At 31.0% G+C, this 27,767-nt stretch overlaps 1 protein-coding gene across 1 annotated transcript in view; it reads left to right on the forward strand.

The window, feature by feature from the left end:
* LOC129220050 (dynein heavy chain, cytoplasmic-like) overlaps nucleotides 1-27,767 on the forward strand; it is a 135,385-nt gene that overhangs the window by 75,114 nt on the left and 32,504 nt on the right. The window contains exons 43-62 of the mRNA XM_054854389.1: nucleotides 1,931-2,158; nucleotides 2,300-2,503; nucleotides 4,010-4,177; nucleotides 4,424-4,657; nucleotides 6,152-6,326; nucleotides 6,467-6,620; nucleotides 7,087-7,252; nucleotides 8,350-8,513; nucleotides 9,124-9,310; nucleotides 10,542-10,637; nucleotides 11,014-11,109; nucleotides 11,212-11,283; nucleotides 12,862-13,074; nucleotides 16,745-16,836; nucleotides 17,362-17,455; nucleotides 17,540-17,731; nucleotides 17,822-18,001; nucleotides 19,482-19,547; nucleotides 20,105-20,192; nucleotides 22,424-22,619. Coding sequence (XP_054710364.1) covers nucleotides 1,931-2,158; nucleotides 2,300-2,503; nucleotides 4,010-4,177; nucleotides 4,424-4,657; nucleotides 6,152-6,326; nucleotides 6,467-6,620; nucleotides 7,087-7,252; nucleotides 8,350-8,513; nucleotides 9,124-9,310; nucleotides 10,542-10,637; nucleotides 11,014-11,109; nucleotides 11,212-11,283; nucleotides 12,862-13,074; nucleotides 16,745-16,836; nucleotides 17,362-17,455; nucleotides 17,540-17,731; nucleotides 17,822-18,001; nucleotides 19,482-19,547; nucleotides 20,105-20,192; nucleotides 22,424-22,619 — 3,065 coding nt within the window. The remainder of the gene's footprint in view (nucleotides 1-1,930; nucleotides 2,159-2,299; nucleotides 2,504-4,009; nucleotides 4,178-4,423; nucleotides 4,658-6,151; nucleotides 6,327-6,466; nucleotides 6,621-7,086; nucleotides 7,253-8,349; nucleotides 8,514-9,123; nucleotides 9,311-10,541; nucleotides 10,638-11,013; nucleotides 11,110-11,211; nucleotides 11,284-12,861; nucleotides 13,075-16,744; nucleotides 16,837-17,361; nucleotides 17,456-17,539; nucleotides 17,732-17,821; nucleotides 18,002-19,481; nucleotides 19,548-20,104; nucleotides 20,193-22,423; nucleotides 22,620-27,767) is intronic.

The raw sequence follows: 27,767 nt of genomic DNA on the forward strand, positions 1-27,767 counted from the left end.
AATTACTTCACTCCACACCAGTGGTATACTCTAAAGAGTGGAAGACGTAAGGGAATTGGCACCTCTCTACTTTTTTTGTTGTGTAGCGTTTCCTCAAAAGTAAAAGTGATGGGCATTCGTATACAACTCGCAAAATGCTAGATAAAACAGGAAAAATTTAGGTTTATAACTTCCCATCAGAATAACAATGACAATTCCTAAAATCTCCACCCAGCATTGCATAGCTATCTCAATCATTCCTTCATTCCATGGAAAATAGAAAAAAAAAAAACAAAAAAAAAAAAAAACATATTTCACATGACACTTTTAATTTGCAAAATTTGAGTGTTATGTGTATTTTCAGACTTTTTGTGCATACTACACTGTTCTGCTTAGAGAAGTGCAGATTAATGGCAGAGTTAATGCTAGATTAATTTTTAGGATCGAAGCCAAACTAACAATCTTGACTTATTATCACTAAATCAAAACACGTATAGTCTTAATGTATGTTATTTCTTTTTTTTAATATAGTTTGTTTGTCAAATGTTTTTGTGATTTGCTCAAGAACTTAAGTTCTTTACTTTTACTGTAGACCCTCATTTTAAGCAGGGGTTACATTTTGCAGAAATGCTGCCTAAATCAAAACAGCATAAATTAAGACTTAATAAAAGTTTTAGGTGCCAGACATGAAAAAATATACTTCATTCTAATGATAGATAAATATATATAAGTTTAATATGTACTTACAATAAACTCCTGATTATCCGCGGAATTGGGGGGCACAAGTGCCGCGGATAATAAAAATCGCGGATGACCGCAAAAAGACTAAAATGTGGGACAAATCAGGTAAAAATTGTCCTATCTCAAATTCTTAACTGTATTGATGCATAACAATTTCCGCAAACAGTGAAAATATATATATAGAGTACAGTACAAATGTTTTGTATTTTTGCACCACCGAACTTAACATCAATAACAAACAAGTGTATGTACGATGAAGAACGCACAAAAATAATAATAATAATGAAATTAAATTAAATCAATCGATCAAGCGAAAACAATTGAGTGTAAATTTACAATTTTTCAAAAAAAAAAAAAAAAAAACAGCCACTGGTATTCGCTTTTTACTGCGAAAATACATGTTCGTGATTGTTGATTGATTCGCTGATAATCCGCCCCGCGGATGAACCGCTCGCGGATAATCGGGAGTCTACTGTATTCCGATACATATATGCAATTTGTATAAAGAAAACAAATTAACATATTGCTTATAAAAAAGAGCTAGTTTTGATGTTCTTTTGGTCGTTAATTATTTTTCTCTATAGTTCTTTGTAGCTCATTAATGCATCCATGATCATTTGCGTCATTTCCATGATGAGATATTCCTTCACTAACAAATCAGAAAGATCATTTGCCATCGTTAAGGAATGGTTCAAAATTTCAGTGTGAAAGCTTTTGGTTGGTTGTCATCAATGTCGGTATCCTCATTGGTTTCGTTCCCCTTTGTCACTTCTAAAAGTTCTTATCCAATGAGCTCTGAATTGTGTGAGTTCAATAACTGTACTTCTGGAAAGAGCTCTGAAATCAATTGCAAAAAATGTCTCAAGTGGCCCAAGCTTGCTCATTAGCACAGCCAAATGCAGTTTATTGCAAGTTATCTGCAATCACAGGAGTGTGGATTTTGAAAAAGAGGGAAAATTTTACGTGCTTGCAATGCCGCATCTGTGTAAAATCAAAACTCATCTACGTAAAACAAAATTAAGGTGTCAAATCTTAAACCGTGTGAAATAAACCTTGGTAAAATGAATGTTTATTGTATATCGATTTTACTGGTTTCATTTATATCCCACTAACTTTTAATTATCATTTAATGAAGTGTAGTATTTTGTTTCATGTTTTGATTTAAAATTGAATGCTAATGTCTGTCATTTTAACATTTGTAATCTGATAGGTCAGAATCATGTTTGAAGTGCAAGATCTCAAGTTTGCAACCCTTGCAACAGTCTCTCGTTGTGGTATGATATGGTTCAGCGAAGATGTATTATCTACTGAAATGATTTTTGAGAACTTTTTATTAAAACTTCGTCATATACCATTAGAAGAAGTTGAAGAAGAAATTTCTTATAAGAAAAAGAAAGAAGACAATTTGAAAGAAGACCTACTGTCTCCAACATTGCAGGTTCATTAAAAATCTTGTACTTCATTTGTGATTATTTTTCCTTTGTTTTTTCAAGTGCTAATTCTGCCTCCACTGCTAATAGCTTATATTTACCTAATAATTCGGGTCTGATCTCTTTATTCATTCTGCATTGGTGTTTAGGTACAGCGCGATGTTGCAACAATTCTCAACCCACACTTTGCATCTGATGGATTAGTTGTGAGAGCTTTGGAATTTGCATCAAGTCAAGAACATGTGATGGATTTTACTCGCTTAAGAGCGCTTGGATCTTTGTTTTCAATGTTAAATCAGTCATGCCGAAATGTTCTTAACTACAACCATACTCATCCAGATTTTCCTATGCAGGTAAGAAGAGTTTCGTAATATTATTGTTTGGTATTTGAACCATATTCCTTATTTTAATGAAGCTTTTCAGTTTTCTTTGGAAATTATATTCAAAGCCTCACACAAATTAAAATGTTTACCTGTAATTAGTAAATTCATTTCCAAAATTTTAAACTTTAGCTTTAATATTGATGTATCCAAATAATTATGTATCATAATATGAAGTACTTCAAAAATAATTATTTGTACGTATTACGGACAGGCTTGTATATAACACATACAAATCATTATTTTTCATGTACAAATAAAAGTTTTAAAAAGTCGATACTTTATTTGTGATACATAATGGTTCCTAATGTTCAAATACATCACAATTAAAAGCAAAATTTTAAAATTCCAGAAATAAAGTGCTAATATGTACTTAAAATATCAAACCGTGCAAATGGATAGAGTATTTTCCACCCTGCCAATATTACATCTGTCTTCTGCCAATGAAACAAGATATTGAATAAAACTTCTGTTTATTTAAAACATTCTCTCCAAACATGTTGGGAGTAAGTGTATCAGCTTTTCCCTTGCTTCATATGTATGTTAGCTGGTATGAGACAAGTTCACTGAAATAATCACCAGGAAGTATTTCCATAATGCAGGGCATATAAAGGAAAAAACTGAAGCATGGATCATAGGCTTTCAAAAGACTTTGAAAACTGCTTGAAATAAAGTATCATTTTCAACTGTTTGAAAATCGTGAAATGTATTTATACACAACACCTCACACAAATTAAAATGTTTACCTGTAATTAATAAATTCATTTCTCGAAATTTGTGATTTATTTTCAAAAAGGTACATTTATTTATTTATTTATTTATTATTATTATTATTTTTTTTTTTTTTTTTTTTTTGACGAAGTTTTTCCGATTTTACTTCTGTAATCTGAAAGTTCAATTTTCTCCCAGAAAAATTGGTTAATTTTGAGAAGCTTTATTTTTTCTCATTTGGGCAAATTTACAGTGTTGGAAGAATTGACACATTACTTAGCTCATTTAATAAAAATATGATTTTTTGGAAATTTGCCAACATTGAGCTCATTTTTTGCTCGAAACTGCTCGCAATGTTTGAGATTTCATTCCTCTTGTATTTTGTCATGTTTTCAATTTTTTTTCAGAAGTTGGTAGGCATTTTAACATATGCTACATCAACTTTTCTAATTCTGTTTTTTTTATTTTTAAGTTTTTTTTTAAATTTTTTTTATTTGAATTTAGGTATAAAATAAACATTTATTTTCCGAATAAATTTTCAAGCATTGGCACTCTTCCATTACATGTGACTAAAAACAATGTAGTAGATGCAAAACTTATTGCACGTTAAAGACTCAAAAATTTATAAATTTTAGTGTGGCATTATAATTTAAAATCAAAGCATGCAAAAATATTACAACCATTGAATAATACAAGAATTTTTTTTTTCTGCTTGTATATTTGATACTGTTGTTTTTCTTTAAAAAAAAACATTTGTTGCATTTGCAGAATGACCAACTGGATCGCTACATTCCAAGATGTTTAGTTTACGCACTGCTGTGGTCATTTGCTGGTGATGGAAAGTTGAAAATCAGATCTGATCTTGGGGATTTTATTCGTGGCATCACAACAATTCCTTTGCCACCCAATGCAATAGCACCTATCATTGATTTTGAAGTAAGGTTTTTGAAATTAGCTTGTATTTTGTCATTTTGCAATTAAGGAGGTTATGTTAGGTATATAGAAATTGTAATGCTTTAGTAAAAAAAAAAAAACATTTACAATTACACATTTTGATCCACCCATAATAATTTTTAGATTAAATTCTGCTTTAAATCGGTTTTCTGTTCTAAGTTTAATTTTAACCAAAATTCACTCAAAAAAAGTTTTTATATTGTTTTTTTCCTCCTTCAACTGAAATAGGTTTCAATCAGTGGTGAATGGAGTCCTTGGCAACAAAAAGTACCACAAATTGAAGTTGAAACTCATAAAGTTGCCGCCCCTGATATTGTTGTGCCTACTCTAGATACTGTGCGGCATGAATCTTTGCTATATACATGGTTAGCTGAACATAAACCTTTAGTACTTTGTGGACCACCAGGATCCGGAAAAACAATGACATTATTTAGTGCCCTAAGATCCCTACCTGATATGGAAGTAAGTGAATTATTTTACTCATATTTTCCTCTACTGAAGGACATTTGTAATTATTTTTCTTCTAGTAATTTAGTTTTTATATGTCAGCCAAGATTATTGCAAGAAGAAGCTTAAAAATTGAGACATTTTGGCATAGTGTCAAACGTCATGTAAACCTCAACATTTTAAACAAAAACTGCTAATTTTAATTCTAACTTTCCAAGTTTGTGACATCACTTTCATTACGAGTGAAAATATGTTGCAAAGTTTACTTGAACTCGCATTTCTCTGAATTATAACTAGAATTGTATTTTCTGTTATTTTTAATGTGAGTAGATGGTAGCTTCAGATTAAATTAAATACTTAAATTTTTCATAGTTTCTGAAGATTAAATGCAGCTCCATTGACTGCCAAAAAAATTGTTTTTTAATGCTGCAACTCTACTATCTTCTGTTAGTTTTTATCTTCCTAATAATTTTCCCCTTTCTTCATGACTCTCCATCATCTTTCTCATCCTTTTCCAAAAGTCTTTTTTCCTTTTAATTATAACTCTGATCTTTTTTTCTTTTCGATTTCCCATTACAAAGTAGCTGCACCGTATAATTTCTCGTTTTATCTTTAACTGTTCACATGATATTGTTTCCTTTCAGTTCTTTCATAAAACAAACCCTGTGGCATGACAGCCCGTGAGGGCCTAGTCCTACTTTGCCCAACTCAGTTTTCCTGACCAAGGGGTGCAAGGCAGATGTTCCAGTTAGGTGGTCAGCCTAATGCAGAACCCCCAGTGTTTGGTTCCAAGTATGCTTGGTACTCATTTTATCGACCTCAGCCCGTACTGACGTGAATGTGCAACGAGTGTGTGAATTTTTGAACATAGACTGGCGTTTGAGTCTCTACCAAGTAGCAAAAGCCCTATCGGGGACAATGGTGCAACGCATTGTTACGGAGGAGTTGCACATGCAGAGAGTCTGTTCAAAACTTGTGCCGAGAGTTCTGACTGAAGGAGGTTTGGACTCAACGCTCCTGCGATGCCCTAGCCTTCCTCTAGTTTGGGCTTGTTGTCTCCTGACTTCCTCTTGTTTCTACTATGAAAATCAGCCATGAAAAGAAAACATTTTGACTCCATTGAGAACACCCAAGCATATGTCAATGCAACCCTTGTAGATATCCCGGACCAGGACTTAAGGGATGCCTTTGAGTCCTAGAAAAGCCGCCTACAGAAGTGTATTGTTGCAGGAAATGCCTATTTTTAAAACTATTAAGTCAGTTGTACCGATCAGCTCAATAAATCTGTCTTTTTAAACAAAGACTTTTACTTTTGGATCCTACCATATGTAGCTGTATGTTTGAATTGCATTTGTATACTCAAGCTGTAAGTTTTGGGAAAACAGGAATAATATAAAAATCAGGGATGTTGTAAAAAGTTTATCTCCTTGTAAAAGAGCTTAAAATGTTTTTTTCCTGCAGGTTTTATATGATTAATTATGTTATTTTGCTTTTTTATCTCAAACTTAGGTTGTAGGTTTGAATTTCTCTAGTGCGACAACACCTGAACTGTTACTTAAGACTTTTGATCATTATTGTGAATACAGAAGAACTCCAAATGGCATTGTACTTTCACCAATTCAGTTAGGGAAATGGCTTGTACTCTTCTGCGACGAAATCAATTTACCAGATATGGACAAATATGGTAATTAAACCTTTTCCTTATTGTAATGTTTTAATCTTAATGCTTCCTTGTTTAACAATGATTCTAAAATCTTGGTTTGATGTATTTAGTATTTATGTGACATTTTCATCATGCAAATGATTATTTTGTTTAATTTTAAGGTACTCAACGAGTCATATCATTTTTGCGCCAAATGGTTGAACATGGCGGCTTTTACCGTACCACTGATCAAGCCTTTGTGAAACTTGAAAGAATACAATTTGTTGGTGCTTGTAACCCTCCCACTGATCCTGGACGAAAGCCTCTTTCTCATCGGCAAGTGATTTTAATTTCTCATGGTTACTGAAATACATTAGAATGACAAAAGTTCAAACTAATTTCAACCATAAATAGTTTAGATTTTGGAAAATAAGTAAAATAATGCAATTTAGGAAAAAATGGTATGCCATTTATTTAAGTAAAGAGACCATACAGTATGTTTTCTATGTACTGTCCATATTAGATTTTTTTCCCTACAATCCCTCTTAAATACGAGAATGCCAGAGAGTTGTAATATCTCTGAGGGAATGCCATTTAGGGAATGAGATACAAAATTAGAAGATGAAAACATAGTTTTGTTTGTTTAAGCTTTAGGAGGAAACTGCTGCCAGAAAAAAAAAATGTTTTGAATAAATGCCTTCGATTTTCTTAAAATTTTCAGAATACGTGCATGTGCTTAATACTGATTGCATGCTTTTTAAAAAGTTATTACTGATTTAACTTATATTGTTTTTATTTTCAGATTTTTGCGTCATGTGCCAGTTGTCTATGTTGACTATCCAGGAGAGACATCGCTGAAACAAATCTATGGTACATTCAATAGAGCTATGCTTCGATTGTTGCCCTCATTAAGAGCTTATTCTGAGCCTCTGACGTCAGCTATGGTTGAGTTTTATCTGATGTCACAGGTATGTACTATATTGTTGAATAACGTGTATTTATTACTGTACTAAGCGTCTGGAAGGTATTTATTTCATATTTTTTCTATTCTTCTTACAATTAGTACTGAGTTCAATGCTCATACAAATATTTTAGTTTAAACTAATAACAGAGGAATTTTAATGATAATTGTAATCAATCACGAGAATGGCTCCTTTTTTTCAGCTAATAATGTATTTGAGCAGGTCCAGGTTTGGAAATGTGGAGGCCCCGGGGCAATGAAGGAGTGGAGGCTCCTAATCAGGGTTTGAAAAGATCATCATATTTTCGAAAATATCCAATGTTTTGATATATATCCGAATATTTTGATATATATGTATGTATCTGATATTTTCAACTCGTAAAAGTTAGGATACTTTGTAAAAATTTTACTGTAGTGGGCCCCTTTGTTGTGGAGGCCCCGGGCCAGCAGCCCCACCTGCCCTCCCCAAAATCCGGCCCTATATTTGAGGGTATTGTAAATGTTTTTGCAAATAATAGTTTTTTTCTAGCTTTAAAATAAGAACTTAAGAAACCATTTACCTCAAAATATTTCTCTTTTGCCTGTATATATGTTAGATGAGATATTTTTTAAATGTCTTAGGTGTGAATAAATATCATGTAAATGTGATACTAAAATCAGTCAAACTTCATTTTGATATTCTATAAAAATTATTTAACCAAATTTGCTGAAATTACACATTTAAATTTTGTTTTGATTTCTGATCTTAAAGAATTCATACCTCAGCTATGCAACTATTCCTGTATTAAATGCACGTGCCCCAACAAAGCATTTATTGAAAAGTGCATACATATCGTCGCCTCAGAGCAACAGTAAGATATCTTAAAGTTGTTTATGGGATTAGATATTTTACTGTTGCTCTGAGGCGACGATATTCTCTATAAATAATATTTTTTGAAGCTTGATTTAATCTGTCTGTACTAATAATTCATAGTTCTTTCTTTGAAATCTCAATAGCTGCATTTTTGTTTTAAATACATAAAAATGAACCCTCAAGTAAAAAAAAGGGTTTATAATCTGTTTCATTTTACTGAATGCCACCATTTAATAAAAACAATGTTACAGGAACGTTTTACACAAGATATGCAGCCGCATTATGTTTACAGTCCTCGAGAATTGACAAGATGGGTTCGAGGCATTTGTGAAGCTATAAGACCTCTTGAAACTCTTGCTGTTGAAGGTTTGGTTCGACTTTGGGCTCATGAAGCTCTCAGATTGTTTCAAGATAGGTAATAAAAATTTTTGTATATTATAGGAATATTTTGTATCTGATTGAAGGTTTGAGTATAAATAAAAGTAGTTGAATTTGAATAAGTGCAAAGTGCATGGACATTTTCAAATCAAGTTTTTAAAAAACTAGCCTGAAGATAAGCTTTATTTTATTACAATCCAGCTAAAAAAGTTTGTGATAATAAATATCACACTTGTTAATTTTTTGTTGCATTAATTATTTTTATGATTAATCTTATTTGGGAATTGATTATCTTTATTTTTTTATTAATTAAATTTCCAACTGATAAAGCTGATTTCTTTCAACTGTTTATTTTTGTGATCATCTTTTTTTCCCTCAAAAATGTTTCCCTTTATTTATTAAAAGCTAAGTTCTTAAAAGGAACAAGCTAAGACTCATATTTGGTTTTATATGTTTGTATTTTTGTTTAAGGCTTGAAAGTTATAAAGGAAAGGTTGGTTCCTTTTCTTTAGTATCTTGTTTTATATCAATTTCCTTTTTTTATGTGTAGATTGCTATGTATCATTCATTTTGAGGCAAGTTGTATCTCTTGTGTGATCATTAATAGAAAATCATTTCATAAATGTAATTAATATTTAACTTTTCAGGTTGGTTGGAGAGGAAGAACGTATCTGGACTGACGAAAATATCAACATAGTTGCTTTAAAACACTTTCCTAATATTAGTCGTGATGCTGCTTTAGAAAGGCCTATTCTGTATAGTAACTGGTTATCTAAAGATTACCTTCCTGTTGAACGACATAGTTTGAGAGATTACATAAAAGCAAGACTTAAGGTGTGTATCCTTTAGGGACAGTTTATTTTAAATATAATTCAGGTCATCCTTTTTTACTTCTTGTACAAAGTAAAGAAAGTTTTGTATTCATGAAACAAATTTCAGGCATGTTTCAGCCTAAATTTCTGATTTAGTCCACTGAATGAATCGTGATTGATATTTTTTCACATTTGTAGATGGTGGGGCATATATCTCTGTACAAACCTATGGAAAAGCAAAAAATCCTTTTTAATAGGTCTGTTTTGTTTTTGCCAAAGGTGGAAAAAAACAGGGAAAACCCTAATGGTAAAAATACTTAATTTCCGTACTGATTATTTTTGTTTCTGTGTTAACTGTGTTAACAGCTGTATTTGTGCATTTGCATAAGAGCATGTTAATTTTGAAACAAAAATATTTCAAATAACAAATGCTGCCTATGAAATCTCCAGATTATTTTTAAACACACCTCAGTTTTACTGGTTCTCGGTAGAAGTGTAAAAACATCAAATAATTGAGAAATGGAAAAGGCAATAAACACTATAAACATATCATAACTCCCACCGTCGGCTTCTTATCTGAAAGTTTGGTGCAAATTTTCTTTTGAAATTTATTTCTTATTGTAAACAAACAATGACATTTCATTAAAAAAATAGCTTTCTTTATAACTTGATTATAGCCACACATGCTTATTTTTTGTTCATCCGGTTTTGAAGTGAACTCGCCTAAAACCAAGTGCCTACGATCCTGAGCTGCTTTAAATTTTAACTTTCTGGCATTATTACTGTATTATTAATCTTATCCCCTTGTTACAAAACGGACTTGCAGGTTTTTGGTAATAGAACTGCTGAAAGTTGTTCTGTACCTGGAATTTTTTAATTATTATCATGCATGATTTTGTGCATTAAATTTCCTTGTGCTTAGTTAAATGTTTCCATTAAAACATCAGTTTGAAAAATGAGACTGTTAACATTATAATTAAACATGATAAAATGCAAGAGTAGATAAGAAATTGCAGTCATGATGAAATATTTGTTCCACAGAATGCATAATTTACTTCATCTAAAGTCAGATTTGAGACATGTCTGAAATGAATAAGAGTTGATTGTCTAAAGGGAAAGCAGAATCAGTAGAATTTGTTTCATTAAATCTTAATAAAGGTCTATAGTTTTTTTTTTAGAATCATAAAACTTTTTTAAAAAATTGTGGGATAAAATAGAAAAAAAATAAGTGTTCAATGCATTTCTCTTTGCAGGTGTTTTATGAAGAAGAACTTGATGTTCCACTTGTGTTATTCAATGAAGTGTTGGATCATGTCTTAAGAATTGATCGAATATTCCGACAACCCCAGGTTTGTATTGAAGTTATTGAAATTTCACTCATGTATTTTTTTTTTTAATTTTATTTATTTATTTAATTTTTATGTATTCTATTTTAAAGTGCCAGCCAATTTTAGTAAATGTTTTAGTAAATGAACAAATTTAATGTGACATTTAAAAACTAGATTTTTAAGCTTCAAAGATATGAAGGAAATATGAATATTTCAGAAAGTGCACTATTTGGTATGAACTGTAAAATTAATAGGTGAACAAGAATCATGCAATTGATAATATATGCAATTTCTTCAGCTATATATGAAAAAACATTTTGCATGGTAAAAATATTTTCTTTTCTAAATAGTTTTATTTTTATGCATTTTCCTACAACTGGCTTTATAAATGTTTTAGGGACACTTGTTGCTGATAGGTGTGAGTGGTGCTGGAAAGACTACATTGTCCCGCTTTGTTGCTTGGATGAATGGACTTAGTGTGTTTCAAATTAAAGTGAGTGCTACTTTTTTCTTTGTTCACAGCTTCTGTTTGAAGAACTTTATGTATGAAAAGGGAATTTTATTGAAACGCATTTGACTTTTTTTTTCTCTAAAGGTGCATAACAAATACAGTGCCTCAGATTTTGATGAAGACTTAAGAGCTGTTCTTCGAAGATCAGGTTGTAAAGTAAGTCTTTAGATTTTTCACCCAACTGCCACCCTGTTTCTCACCTAACATTCCAAACAGTTTCAAACAACCAATATTTAGCACAGAATTAATAACATCATGGCAAGAGCGTTGTTACAGTAATATTTAATGGAATTGAAATTTTAAATTTCAAACTTTGCAAAAAGTTCAAAAATAATGTGAAAAATCAGTACAGTGTTTCCAGGGCTCCCAACATTTTTCTTCTCACCCTAAAATTCTCTTACTTAGTTTCAAGTCCCTAAAAATTCATTTCCAAAATCTGGTTCTTTTTCTTCCTTTTACATCTATAATTTCAACTTCGTTTTGAATTTCCCTTGCAACCTCTTTTATCCAGTGGTGGATTAAAAATTTTGGATGCCTGTCGCAATTTATTTATGGGAGCCCTTTTATCTACTTGTAAAGTAAACATTTTTTGAGATACAGATATTATTCATCAACAGTTTTTGTGACGAATAATCTATAGTCATGAAGAAACATTTATGCCCAATGTACATAACTGATTACAGCTGAACTAAACTATGAGAAGTAATTTTTCATATATGCATTTTCAGAGTCCCTATATTGTTGGGGCATATAAGATTTTGTAAATCTGCCTCTACTTTTTTTCCTCTAAAAAAGTACGAATGTGTTCACACTAGTGCTACAGAGTAATTTGTAAATTTTGAATCAAATGCGGCTGAACTGCTGGAACTCAAAACTATTAAGTGAATAAATCTATTCACCATAGTATCTTGTTCCAGACAAAAGTAATTTGAATTTAAAAAAAAAAAAAATTCAGCCAATCAATGGGTAAAAATTGGCCAATTATTTTAAATAATCAGCAATTGGCAATTGCATCCCTAATTTTTACCTTTTAAAGTTAAAATTAAGGTCAATGTTTGCTCTCTCTTTTTTTATTTCCTTCTACAAAAAAGGGAAGTATTGTATTCACAAAAACATTCTCACTCAAAAAACAACCTTAATTTCCATTTTACTCACCCCTGAATGAATGTTGAGTTTTTTGTTCGACTTGACCGCACGTGGATAAGTGCCTAAGAACGTATACACACGCAAAATGTCCATTTTGATGATTCCTGAGTTAACTACAACAAGTTTTCTCGTGACATCTGTATGTATGTATGTATGTGTGTATGTATGTCGTATAACTCAAGAACGGTATGTCCTAAAAAGTTGAAATTTGGTACATAGACTCCTAGTTTTAAATTTAGAATCTAGATCTGTGTTTTCCCTTGAGACAAACTAGAAATCTGTTGAGAGCTCTGTATATTCCAACTATAAAACTTGAACAGACCTAACAGAATACATTAAATGCTAAGTTACTGAACATAATTTTAGCATGACATGTTTAAAGATTATTTTTAAATAAAGGAAGATCCATTATTCTGAAATAGTTGTTTTAGGATCCCAGGTCAGCTCCAACTCAATCATCCTTGTTTCTATGAATTGCTAAATTAATGTATTTTAAATGCATTAAAAAATTGTTTTTTCCCTTATGCTTTGTTATATCATGAGTTTTAGTATCTTGTATAACTGTTTTTCGAATTTTTTCCTGTCTAGGATGAAAAGATATGCTTCATACTGGATGAGTCAAATGTTCTCGATTCAGGTTTTCTAGAACGCATGAACACCCTTTTGGCTAATGGAGAAGTTCCGGGTCTGTTTGAAGGAGATGAATTCACTACTCTGATGACTCAATGCAAAGAAGGCTCTCAAAGAGAAGGCTTAATGCTGGACTCCAATGAAGAGCTGTACAAATGGTTCACACAGCAGGTATAGCTTTTAATGACTTAAAATTACTAAATCAATGTTCAAAAATCTTTTTGCCCTGTATTCATGAAAAGTATTTTTTTAATTTGGCTAAATTATCCCAAAACAGTATGATGTATCCATAATGAGACCATGAAAATGTAAGACATTTAATGAGATCCCTCCTAAAAGTAACTTTTTTCTTCTAGTCACATAAAAGTCTTTACTTTTACTAAATTTGTGCTTAGGAATAAAATGTTTTTTATGTTCTGTAAAACCTGCATTAGTCAACACATTTATTTAACACATTAGTCAAGTGTTAATTCTTGATTTGTTTGTAATCCATGTTTTTTTTAAAAATCTCGTAGTTTATAGTAAATTGCTTTTCATTATGTCATTAAACCCTCTACTGCACAAACTATTTTTTTTCTGTAGAAAAAAAATATTTCCTTGCATAAAATGTCAAAAAATAATGTGTTTACCACATTTAAAATGGATTTTTATTTTTAATTTTTTATACGTTAAAATAGGTTTGTGACTCTGTGACTGAACTATCAATTTGTATCAGTACTAAAGATGAAAACGGTCAGAAAAAAACCGGAAAAGTTCCGAAAAAAACGGAAAAAAAAAACGATTTTTTTCCAAAGAAATAAATTTCCACTTCGGAAAAATTGAAAAAAAAAAAAAAATCAACTTTTCAGGGTTTTAATTGAAATTTTCAGCAAAAAGTGATTCAAAATTTCTCACGCTAAAATTTTGATGCAATTTCCTCCCCCCCCCTTCACCGTTTTATGTTGAAATACAGTCGAACATTAATGCAAGTTATTGTATGACGATATAATTTGTATGTAGATAATAAAATGTTTAATAATACTTTTTGCAAAAAAGCTTAAACCAACAACCTTAGTGAAGAATTAATTTTCCTTTTTCATAAAACAAACAAGCAAAACTTTAATCACAAAACTATGTTTCTGCTGACTGTGCGAACCAAATGTACAGGGTGCAAAAAAAAAAAAAAAAAAGGGCAAGCAATTTCCCAAGAAACTCTGTTAAAAACAAATAAATAAACAAAACAAAAAATTATATGAGAAGTCCTTTAGCAATTAATAAATTTAATTGGTTTCAAACTAGCAGCCTTTTGCAGTAATACAGAGGTGCAACTGCTTATTGAAATTTTCATTCAAGTGCTGCAAGTCTTTTAATCAATCCTATTCCCTATAAAGCAATTGGTTTAGAGAGTTCAATTTTATGTCTGTTTAGGGTAGACCTTTGACTCAAAAATAGACCATACAGTGTAATAAATGGGATTGAGTTCGAGCGAGTAGAACGTCCACTCTAAAATGATATCATGTCAAAAACAATGCGTCTTGTCTTTTTGGCCATATGAATCAATGTGGAGTTAAAGGAAAATGTCCAGTCTACAATGCTGAAGTGCTCTTAGGCCCACAGAAGTACAATAACCTCTAAAATGTCCTTCTGCTTCACTTTTTAATTCATTTTATGGCCCTCATCTACAAAAAACTAAAAAAATTTTTGTCGCTTGTGCTGATTCCATCTCAGACCAAGCCTGACTTCGGATTTTGGCGATATCTAACATTTTCTTAGGTGCTTGGAGTGTCTACAGACCAAATCCTATGGTTCTGGGGGATGTGAGCTGGTTGAATGGTAAATCAGTGAAAGGTATCTCTTCCAGCGTGAACTTGGGTCCCGTCTCAAACATTTCTGGCATCTTTGGAGTCATACGAATGCCTGAACTTTTTGGAACTCGTAAAACTTCTGTTTGAGCTGCTTTTTCCCTTAGTCCCACATATTGGTTACAAATTTAAAAATTTACGTACGACTTCTCTTGTGGAAACCCAAGGATTTCATTGAACTCACTTTTAGATTGACCTGACGATTAACTGAAATGTTCACTGTTCGTTTTTATACACATTCCCGACTATCATTTCCAAGCCACTTGAAACGGCATGCCATTTCAAATACTGTTTGTCGTGGAACATCAAGCAAACGAACTGTCGTTCTACTTGGTTAAACAACTGAAAATAGCAGGTATTTTGCTTAAAATTGTAAGAAAACCGAAAATCAATACATAAACTAGGTAATATATTGTAAATTATTTTCTAATAAAGTGAGAGACAAAAATAAATTCGGCACTCATTAAAATGAAATTACCTTTCTTCCATTCGATGATACAATTTTTGTCCGATATTTTTTTTGCCGCACCCTGTATGCTGCCGTGCTAAGCAAAAAAGGGGAATTTGCAGTTGGGCTCAAGCTGAGATATTGTATTTTAAAGTGTGGCTCTTCCATATATTTGATTCAGATGTCTTTTTTTTTAAAGAATTTTTCAAATCAATTGTTCTTGATCAAATGACCCTAAAACATTTTATTTATTGAGTAAGGAACGAAACAGAGAACGACTTGGTTATAATAACTCAAATTTGTTCAAAAGTGCTGGTATGACTTTTACTACTGTGCTTAGCACGGTCGTATGAATAAATTGAAACTGTCGTTTAAGTTTTGGTTCAGCTGAAGAAGCACCAATTTAGTTTTGATTTGGTCTGAGACTGGATTGGAAAAAATCAAAACTCAATAGCTTTCATTTTCAGAAAGTAAAGTTACATTGTATTATTTTTTCTTTCAAAAAAAAAAAAAAAAAATCATGTTTGAAAGTCGAAAGTTTCAATTAATGCTTCAAGTTTCAAATGCAATCTAAAATAGAAAATTACAATTAGACACACATTACCCAATATTATTGGTTGAATGACTACTTGACTTATTTCTGGTGCTTGATCATGAAAGCTCTCAGTTATAAAACAAAAAGGTTTTTTCTAATTAATCTTACCTTTATATGTATTTCTGTCAAGCAAATGTGTGGATAGCAAATATTTCTTAATGCTTAATCCTTTATATGTTCCAAGAAACACAAAGCTATTAAGAAACCCTAATTTTATTCATAAAAAAAATCAAATTTTCCATTTTTTCCAATTTTTCCCGAAAAAAACCAGTTTTTTCCCACCATTTCAAAATTTCCGAAAATTTTACATCTCTAATCAGTACCAACATTCTAAATGTAAAGCAGCAGTATTAGCAGTACTGAAGTCACACTGATAACAAAAGATTAATGCTCCTATAGGGAAATAGAAGAATGAAATTTGATGTTACCTTAGTGTCACAGTGGGCAGAAGAAGCTTAAGTCAAAAAAGGCTTTTCGAGAAAGAATTTTAACTGCTGAAGAAAAAAGACTTATGGCAAAACTCTGGAATGATAACAGTGTTATACAAGATTTGTGGAGTATGAAGGCTTTCATTTAAATAATTCTATTCATCTCAAGATCACTTGATTGTTCTGATGCAAAGGGTCAATTGTTATAGTTATGCCCCGGAGAAATGGCGATGAACAGGAAGCGGAAATAGAACACTTCATTTTGTAGTAAATAAAATCAGCAGGAACGCTCTAGCTTGTGCGTTCTCACTGATAATGCCTATTATAAATTGAGGTGGTCTGTTTCTAATTCACTGTATTGTAGGATTTTATTTGTTTGATTCATGACATTATTATTTGGAAATGTTTTTTTTTCTTCTTCTTTTTTATTTATTGTGAGTTTTCTGAAAGTGAATAAAAAATCTTTACTTGGTAAATGTTTTTGAATGATTTTCATTATTGCAACTTCATGATTAATTTGTATTAATAGGTAATGAAAAATTTACATGTTGTGTTTACCATGAATCCCTCTTCTGAAGGCTTGAAAGACAGAGCTGCTACTTCTCCTGCTTTGTTTAACAGGTCAGTACAAGTAGTTCTCTTCTAGTTGTCTGTTAATTATGATTTAGGGGAAAAAATATCTATTTAAGATGTACTAGTTGTAGTATTTTTAACCTTGACTCACCACTATCATAAGCTTTAAAAATCATGCATAACATGTATTACTTCCTAAGATTAATTTGGAAAATCATTTGTGTACCTATCAGAAGATGATTCATTGCTTGAAAAATTCTTAATACATTGGATATTTTTTTAATTCAATTTTATTTAAATGTTTTGGCAATATTTGTTCATTGAATAAACAAATTTAATGATTCATAAAAGCAAAAACTATCATGTATGTATGTGTTTTTTTTTTTTTTTTTTAATTTGTAATTAATGCAGTTTTTATTTCCTTTGCACAATTTAGCTATTCAGATTAATTGATTTAATTTAGATTTTGTCTGCATTTTTTTATTTTTAAAAATTAATCTGGCTTGAATGTTGCTATTTCTTTAATTTTTATTTTACACTTTATGTAAATATATTAATTTATTCAACTCTTAGATGTGTCCTGAATTGGTTTGGTGACTGGTCAGATGAAGCATTGTTTCATGTTGGAGGAGAATTTACTAGCAAACTTGATATGGATAAACCCCTTGTCAGTATCTGTTGTATATAAGTATTCCTTTATTTTTTCATATTATTTCAATTAAATGATTTACGTCCATATTTTCTTTTCTAGTACAAAGCTCCAGATTATTTTCCTGCTGCCTTTCCTGGGCTTGAAATGCCACCTTCACATAGAGGTGCTATTGTTAATGCATTTGTTTATGTTCATCAAACTCTCCACAAGGCTAATGCTAGATTATCAAAGAGAGGCGGACATGTTGCAACTGTAACCCCCAGACACTTCCTAGATTTCATTAATCACTACGTTAGTTATACTCTTTTACTTAAATTATTTACTTATTGAATTAAAGTATTAGAACTTTAGAAACCATTATGCTCTTGTTTTCATAATCAGGTAAAGTTATTTAACGAGAAACAAGCTGAGCTGGAAGAACAGCAACTGCATTTGAATGTTGGCTTGCAGAAAATACACGAAACTGTTGAACAAGTTGAAGAACTTCAAAAATCACTTGCTTTGAAACGTAGAGAACTTGAAGCAAAAAATCAAGCTGCAAATGCCAAACTTAAAGACATGGTAAGCTTTATCCATCTTATGCGACTCAATGTTCTTAGAGTTACTGAATAATATTTTTATAGTAAAAATTGTATTATATGCCTACATTGTGCTAATTGTTTTAAGCAGCAAGCTCATATTGTATGCTAATTGTATATAAAATTTTGCATTAGTGCCCATAACTTTGAAAATCAAACACTGAAAGCTTCTATGAAGAAAATTGTGAAATATTTTTTTTATATAATTTTCTTTCATTACATTGTTTAATTTCCTCTAATTATATTATTTTTACTTTTTTGCTGTCTTATTTTATTTACTCACTAGCTGCATTGCCCGGCTTTGCACAGTCTACCTTGAAAATAAAGTTCTGTCAAGTGACGCATGTTCAGCAGTCAGGCTTCAGTTAGACAAAAAAGGAGACTGAAAAATTTCCTGTAAAAATAATCATTTTTAAAGAAAAAAAAACGGCAAAAATTCCCGAATAAATTAAACACACAATAATTACAACTAAAATCCTTGATTATCTTCTGCTGGCAGTACAAAAAAGAAAAAAAAGGAAGAAGATAAAGAAGAAGGCCAAAAATTGCTAAAAGAAGCCCAAAAGGCTAAAGAAAAAAGGCCAAATAAGAGTTAAAAAGGGGAAATTTTTCCCTCAAAACAAAAGTAAAATTTTATTTAGTCACAGTCAAGGAAAAAAATTAAGTGGCAACCTTCTGAATGGTTTTATTTACGCTAATTTAAAAGGAGATCATGCAAACCGTAACTTTCAGATATGAAAATGCTGTTCCATTAGGCTTAAAAATGCTTATAACTGTTCTTCTGGTGATTTTACAGCCTTAGTTTTTTTTTTTTTTGAAATTTGAAGGAAGTCAATCAATTTCAAGAGTATTTTTCGCGGGCTTTCGATCTGGACTTAAATCAAGAAAATCGGATAATTATTTCATGTAGAAAGAGCCATTAAATGCCATTTTCGGGTCCTAAAACTAAAATTTGAACGGTTTGGTGTTTTGGAGTTTGAAAACCTTCCTACATTCCTTCTCGGGTGCCTAAGTACCTCCCTGCTAAATTTGGTCAAGATCCGACTTAAACTGGATTTATATAGGGAACATACATACACACATATGTATTTGTTTTATTCATATAGATTTTGTAAATTTCAAATGAGGGTAATTCATCCATTAGTTAATTTATGGCAGCTATTGCCTTCCAGTTTTCTAAATTCTATACTCTACATGCCTAAGACTTACTTCAATAACAGTAGATCTTCTGCAAACAGCAATGACAGTCTTTCAGTGCTCTGGCAGTATGTAGTACCATGTTGTTCAGATCAAGACTGTTCAGTACAAAAGGGTGCAGGGTCCTGTTCAAGAATGTTATTTCCATCGGTACACTATTTTGATTTCAAAACATTCTGAACTGTCATAAAGCTAGTCCACTTTCTTCTATGCCTTGTTTTTATTATTATTTATTTATTACTAATTCTTTAAATTTTTCCTTGTAGCTCAAAGATCAGCAAGAAGCGGAGAAGAAAAAAATGCAATCTCATGAAATTCAAGCTGCTCTAAGAGTAAGAATGTTTTCTTTCTTTGGTATCATATGTCTCTAAAACTTTTTTTAAGACTTTGTTGTGGAGTTGCTTAAAGCTGTTTAGTATTAATATCCAATATATAATCGTAGTTGTGAAGAAGAAAGTAATTTTATTTGTAGTAAATTCCAAGCATTTAATAAGAATGGTATAAAGCAGTATAGCACATGTATAAGCGGTATGAAACAATATTAAATAAGATGTTTTGAAGTTGAAAAGTGAGCAAGAATCAGTACAGTGTGCAAGCATGGATCAGTGTTTTCACATATAACTCGGAGCCAAATCAAACATCTTGGTGCAGAGTCATCAACTGCTGCTTAAATTCAAATCATTAGCCCTGGAATATTTGTTGGTAAAACTTAATTTTATTTCCAGAATATGTTTCAATAAAATTCAGTATTTCAGGGATCGTGATAATCCTTTCGAAAATAGCTGAATTTGGTTTACACTGTACCTGTAATTACATAATATTTTCATTCTGTTCAAAATTTAAAATTTTATTGTTTTTATTTTATATACACATTCATTATCTTCAAAAGGAACAAGAAGAAGTTATTGCTGTAAAACGAGCTAGCGTAATGGAAGATTTGTCATTGGTTGAGCCTGCAGTTTTAGAAGCTCAAAATGGTAAGTATTTCACTATGTTTAATTCCTATCACTGTTTTATTTCATTCCTTTTTGCTCAGATTGAACTCACGTTTGTACCTGAGTTTTAGTTTTAAAAATCAAAGTATATTACATACTTAAAAATACATACATGATTTAATTATATAATTTAAAAGTTATACATGATTTGCACAGTTTACCAATCATTTTAGGTAATTAATGTTAAATACACATGAGCTCAAAAGGCTGTTTGTGACATGATTCTTAGCAGATTTTCAAAATGAAAAAAAAAAAAAAAAAGAAATCTGAAAAGTAAGCAGAATCTAAAGAAATCACAAATGAACTTAGTCATATTTTTTTAAATACTGAATTATGATGAAAAAAAGAAAATATTTAATATTTCAACTGTTTCTTAAAGCAGTATTGCTCATACTTATTTGACATCAAAAAAGCAGTTTCATGTAATCTGACCCCGACAATGTGCATGCAATATACCTCAGAATTTATACTGTTCACATTTGTTTTATCATAAATTGCTTCCACTTTAAGGTGAACACATTTATTCAATAATACTATTATTTTACGTCAGTAAAAATAAGTTAAAAATTATAAAAATCAACCCCATTAAAATCAAATACATCAGAAAAATTTATGTTTTATTAGTTCTGTTCTGTAAATTTTAGGAGATCAAAATGGTAAAAATTTCAATGTTAAAAAGCAACTGAAAAGAACCTATTGTCGCCTCAGAGCAACAGTAGGATATCTTAGTGTTATTTCTCGGATTAGATGTCGTAGCATTGCTCTGAGGCAACGATATTTAAAAGTATGTTAGTCATGTTTCTAACTTTTTAATAAGATAAATAATAAGTGAGCCTTTGAGAAGGAAGGAGGTTTTGCCCTAATATTACCATACAAATTACCTAAGCAAATCGGTGCTGGTGAAATTACATGCAAAATACCTCAAATTTTGTTTGTTGTAATGGGAATTCTATTGTAATGATATTCATCTTGTAATGGAAATTAATTTCGGGCTAAAAAATTTGTGTTGAAACGGATATTTCATTGGATTGGTTTTCATTATAGCAGGATTTTACAGCATTTTTTAACGTTTTAATTATTTCTGACTAAAATGATATTAAAAATTTAAAAGTTATGAATGAAGAAGAAAAAAGATTGCTTGTACAGTGCATGGGTAGATTAGAAGGCACAAAAAGTCTTAGTGGTGGCAACAAAAAGTTTGTGTGGCATTTAATGAAAGGGCTTGTATGTTTTGCTTTTATCTTTTTGCAAAATATTTGCTATATTTTTACGTTTTAAGTTTAAAATTCTTTTTTAAGCTATTTTTTCACTTTGCCCCAAAAAAGAAATTTAGCTAAAGTGTATGACATTCAATTCAACCTGTTTTATAAATATTAAGTGATTTTAACTTGTAAGCTTGCTTTTTGCTGCTTTATTCATTTTTCACTATTTATTTTATTTTTTGGGAGTGATATTTTAATTTTCCAGCACAAATGTACAGGTAGTTATCAAAGTAATGGAAACACTCAGTGACAAGTATGTTGGGAATGACTACTCTGCTGTAAATGTTCGGTAAATAAAGGTGCCTTCTGACTGCAATCACTCACACTGGTAAATCCAAATGGTGATTGAGTTCTTTGGTCACCTTTGCTGCGGTTTTTCGTTTTTTAGACATTACAATCCGCTTCAATACCCGTCAGATTCTTTCATTGAGCATCTACTTCCGTCCACTAATTTACTTTGCCGAGCTTGTCGTACCGCGTTGTGTGTATGCTGTCATGACTTTGGATACTGTACCTCTAGAAACACCAAAAAGTTGAGATATTTGAGTTGCACTTGCTCCAGTTAGACGCGCTCCAACAATTTGGCCTCTTTTCAAGTTTGAGAGCTGCGACATTTCAGGTGCTTGAAAACAACTGTACAACCAGAATATGTACATTGCTATTTATAAAAAAAATGCCTAATTTTGTTCTTCATTACTTACGAAGCACATTCAAAAATGTCACTTTTATTCATAGGTATTTCCATTATTTTGATAACTACTTGTATAATTACTTTTTAAATCTTCAACTGCTTTTATATTGATAAGGGCTCCCCCCCCCCCCTTTTTAGATGATACATTGTAGGATTTCTGCATTTCTTAGCTGATCACTTTTGCATTATTATTTTAGTAGTTTTCGTTTATGATTTTGCTTGTTTTTAGTTCTTGCTTTTTATTGTTATTTATTATTTAGCTGTGAAATCTATCAAGAAACAGCATTTAGTTGAAGTAAGATCTATGGCTAATCCACCTGCTCCTGTTAAGCTTGCTCTTGAATCAATCTGCTTATTGCTTGGTGAACCTACAACTGACTGGAAAGCCATTAGATCAGTCATCATTAGAGAAAATTTTATCAACACAATTGTAAACTTTGCTACTGATGATATAACGTAAGAACTGATCTTCTTTTACATGCTGTAAAATTTGCACATCAATAATTATTCTGTTTATGTTGAGTATGCAGCATTTCAATTAATCGTCATTACTAATTTGTTGCTTATACAAATGTACTCACAAAGTATTTTTGCAAGTTTAATAGATAGTGTATTCAATTGCTAATTGTTTTAAAAAGCTCATGAGCAGCAAGTTTAATTCTGTTATAACAGAATTGATCAAGCCATTTAAAATGTTATCACTTTGAAACTTTCTTTAAAGTTTCTTTTGTCTGGACTACAGCAGTACCAGTAGATTTGAAAATTTCAGGGTTTTTTATCATAGCTAATTCATTTTTATTACATTGGCTACAATGCTCTCTGTAACAGAATTATTATTTTTGTGCTTTTTTTTTTTTTAATGTTTTGGTTTATCAAGCAAAAATACATGATTTAAACTTTTTTGCTATCAAATTTATTTTTTATTCAAAGTTCTCAGGGCTTAGATTAATTACTTGTTGAGTTTCAAATTTTCATTGCAAGTGCTTCTTAAAAGTTGAATTTATGTAATCTAAAATTTTGTTACCTATTTCTTTGTGTGTAATAATTGTTTTAATAATGCCCTCAACTGCAGCTGTTAAAAGTATCAAACGTCAGCATTTGGTAGAAGTTCGTTCTATGAGTAATCCGCCGTTGCCTGTGAAGATGGCACTTGAAGCAATATGCCTTCTACTTGGGGAGCCTGCTCCCGATTGGAAGGCTATACGTTCTGTTATCATTCGTGAGAACTTCATTCCAACTATAGTGAACTTCTCTTCTGAAAGTCTATCGTAAGATTTTCCCTTTCATGTTCTTGAGTGTAAAGCTTTCTTTTCTATTCTAACTTTATTTGTTTATAAGTAAACAATTTTCACTTTCGTTATTCATCTTACATTATCATTTATAGCATCTTATTTTCAGTGTGAGATATTATCTAGAAAAATATTGTTATTGTTGTTCTTATTTAGGTTTGTTTTTATCTGTAGCAATTAATCAGTGGTAAATTTATGGAAATAGAAAGTAATCCTGTTATTTCTCTGGTTAGAAATAATTTTTGTTGGGAATTACAATTTTGTTTATTTATTTTTGAGAAAGAGTGTAATAATTGAAATAAAGTTCTAATATTTAGGTGTTTCTCTGCTCGATGCTAAATGGTATTTAAAAGTGAAATTATTTTTATATGTTCATTATATTATATAATTTTTAAGAATTTCTTTGACATAACTATGAGTTTCACTAAAATATGTATTCTCTATAATTTTTAATGCTTTTAAGATACTAACATTTACTAATGTATTAGAGAACATATCCCAAAAATTATTTGTATTTATTATCTATATTCCATAGTTGACAATTCCCTCAGGATGCTAACAAATTTGAAGCAATCTCTTAAACTTAAAAAAAATAATAATAGTAATAAAAAAAGCTTTGATTTTTGTCAAAGCATCTGTAAAACTTGCTAATGTAGGTATAAGAAATAGAAAGTTTGTATTTCTTAGTCAAAAAACAAAAATGTTATTGTTCAAACTCTGGAATAACTGAAAAGTAGTTTGAAAAAAACTGAAGCCACGAATGTAATGTGAGACTTCAAATTGCTGATTATATAGTAAATGCAATTTTGGAAATAAATATTGCATTACAATTTAACAGCCCTAAATGAACTCTTAGTTCGACTCTGTTTTTTGGCTTAGAGACAAAATTAACTACTACAATCAGAACATATGTTGGTTGTGTTCTTTCAAGTTTACCTCCTTTGTAATGTGAATAAATGGTTTCTGTACATGGAATTTTGAGTTCTTAAAATTTTACTCTCTCCTTCGTCCTCATTAATTCCTTTGGATTAACTCTTGCCTATAGAGTACGCTCTCGGTTATCCATATGTGGTCTTTCACATTTTCAAAAAAAAAACAATGATTAACTGAACATAAATGAATGCACCTATTTTAACTTAACAGGTGAAAAATCTATTTTTAGGCTACCATATTTCTTTCTTCCCCCTCCTTTCCAATTACATAAAACTAGGGCTGTGGAGTCGGAGTCGGACTGATTTTGGAGTAAAGGAGTCGGGTAATACGGGCTTCAACTCCAGGCTTCTTTTTTTCTAATTTTCACTGACTCTCCTTACATTAAAAAAAAAAAAAAAAAACTCAACAAATTAATCTGATTTATGTATAAAGACCTACTAATAAGAAAGTAATTGCCATTGCAACTAGCTGGCTTCTTCATTTATCAAGCTTTCACTTTCACTAATAGCTACTTTCGTCGACCTGCTAGTTTGCTTGTTTTTTAACTTTCCTTAACTTATAGCAACTGTCAGTAAACCAGTAAACGGTTTTTTTGCCTAACATTTACAGTAACTACTTTCAAATAAAAAAATTATGTATTTTTTACTTCAATCTCAGTTATAAAATAGTAATAGGAATGTATCTCTTGAGCAAATGGGACCCATAGCTCGGAAAGAAACTTCTGAGGGTGTTCGGTAAATTCAAATCAGTGTTGGCGCAAAAGAACAAATCCAATAGATCCGATAAAGTATGTTTTTTTATTATTATTATTTTATTATTATTTTTTTTTTAATCTAAAGACTATATCTATAAGCCTGGTTCTCACTAAAAAGTATGAAATAAAATAAGTATAGGATTTTTTGGTTACAACACTCAATAATTGCAGTTAATCTTAAAATCTTTGTATTGAGGTTAATTCATTTAAAATTGAGCAAAGAAGAAATATAGGTATAATAAAAACTACTCGTACAAAGTTGTATACCACCGCATTTTGGGTAAAATTTGCTCCAGATGTACATATATCCGGCCTCTCTCTGCAATATAGTGCATACTTTCTTTTAAATTTTACAGATGAAATATAATTTAAATTTATTGGGGAACTTTTTCAGAATACTTTTTAAAAACTCGGAAATTAACTTGTGTCACCCACCAGATGGGTGTCATCCGGGACCTCCTCCTCTCAAGAAAGGTGTTTTGACTTAGCAAAAAAGCTCTCAAGTTACAGCTTTCAAAAATTGAAAGCACACGATTTGATCAGGTTTACAATAAAATTCACAAAAATTTCATGACAAGGAATTAATATTTCAATTTCTGTTTAAAGGTTTTCCCCCTTCTCATGAGGGGGGGATTGACAAAATAAAATTAATTTTAAAAAGTCGGAGTCGGCCACTTTCCTTCCGGCTCCGTAGCCCTGCCTAAAACTATCCAAGGTCATTGAAACCTGACTGGTTGAAACCTAATTTTTAGATTTCCACTGCTTACTGCTTTAGATCCACCCTACTTACCGATCTTCACTACTTGCCCCTGTAAAAGAATGACCAGCCATTGTTCGAAAAAAATTTTCCTCCTTTCCCCTATCTGTTTTTGGCGAATTCCAGCTTGATCTGTTTCAGTTAATCTGTTTGCTTGATTTGCTCACATATGTGTGTAATCCATTTGCAATAATGAGCAATCCTTGTTTAACTTTTACGTACACTTATAATTTTTTAGCTATAGTTTTGGTTCTGTGAGTGTAATTGATTTCTTTTAAGCTATTGCATACTCTAGCATCATTTTTTACAAGTTGTGGTGATTATTCATGGAATTTGTTTATCCATGGTTACCATACCACCCTATTCCGTAAATAATCGGTAATTTATTGTAATTAAAATATCTAAGATTCATTACTTAAGGGTTTTTTGGGAGTACATTATTCTAAACTTTCTGAAAAAGCAAAGATATAATAAAAATCCTACTAGGTAATCTACAGTAAGTATATAAGGTTATATGTTTATTGTTAACAGAGTTCTTAAAATTTTGAAATTAGGCATAATTATTGATCAGCACTTGTTGACTATTGATGATTTCCTAAAGTGACAAAAGGTCTCTTGATTTATGGGTAGTTTGTTATATTTAGTTTCTAGCACCGAGTGTAAAGTGACTTGGTAATCAACACAAATATAATTTTTCAATTTTCTTGTTACTACATTTGTCACAGCCCATTCTGAATGTGACACTCAATAAATTAGATTATATTTTTCTAACTCTTCTAGTTAGAAAAATCCTTTGGAATACCTAATATTTTTCTGCTCTCAATAGCTGCAAAAATTGATTTGGACTTCGAGAAATAATTTTTATTTCCTGAGTATGCTTTATAAACTTCTTCATTCTGCACACATTTGCTAAATATCCTGTGTGTTTGCATTTTGTGCAGTCAACTTTATTTAAAACAGTTGTATGATTCCTGTTGCATCTTCGACACAAACCTTAACATGCTGCTTGTTTCCTCTGTTTTATTGAAAATCTACTTGCATTTACATGACCTGTTGATGCTAGGAAGTTAAACTGGCAATTGGCCTAGGATTTTTTTTTTTTTTTTTTTTTTTTTTTGCATCCTCATACTTTGTAGCCTTTTTGCATGCTTTTTGAAGATCTAATTGTTTTGAGTTAAGCTTTTGCCTTAAATCATGTTAGGAAATGCAGTTAATTAAACGGTCGCATAACATATTGCCCAGAAAACAACCAAAATTATCTGAATTGGCCAAGTGCTTATGTGTAGTGATGTACTTAGAAATTGTTTTATAGATTGTTGCATCCAAAATAGTTTTTGCTTTTTCCAGTCATCAGTAGCAGTTTTTAGCTCTGTTAAATGCCCTGTAAACTTCTGACTTATTTGGTCGCATGGTTTAGTGTTAAATGCATTGCTCAAAACTAAATCTATGAAAGTTGATGCATGGGTAGTACTTTATAACGTTAACTTCTGCATTAAATTTTATCCATATCTTGTAAGAAACTGGTTTTATTAGCAGCTATGCAACAGAATATATTAGTTTTTTACATTCTAGAGGCAGTTTTGTAGCTCTTTATTTATAACCACTAGATGTTAACTTACGATGCGCAAAAAAAAATTTGTTTCTATGTATCTTAAGTTTAGCTTAGTAACTTTAATGATGTGTTTTGTTTTGGAAAATTCAATAACTAATGCTAAAATTCTCAATTTAGTCAGAAATTTTTGTCTTGCTAAACCTTTTTTATATTGTATTATTTGCTTGTATATTTGTTTTTGTTTTCACTTTTCAAAATATTTGTACATGTTATCAATGTTGCGTGGAGAACTTTTGTTTGTGGCTGACTTAATTTTCTT

The sequence above is a fragment of the Uloborus diversus genome, chromosome 4, assembly GCF_026930045.1.
Source record: "Uloborus diversus isolate 005 chromosome 4, Udiv.v.3.1, whole genome shotgun sequence".
Taxonomy (NCBI): Eukaryota; Metazoa; Arthropoda; class Arachnida; order Araneae; family Uloboridae; genus Uloborus; species Uloborus diversus.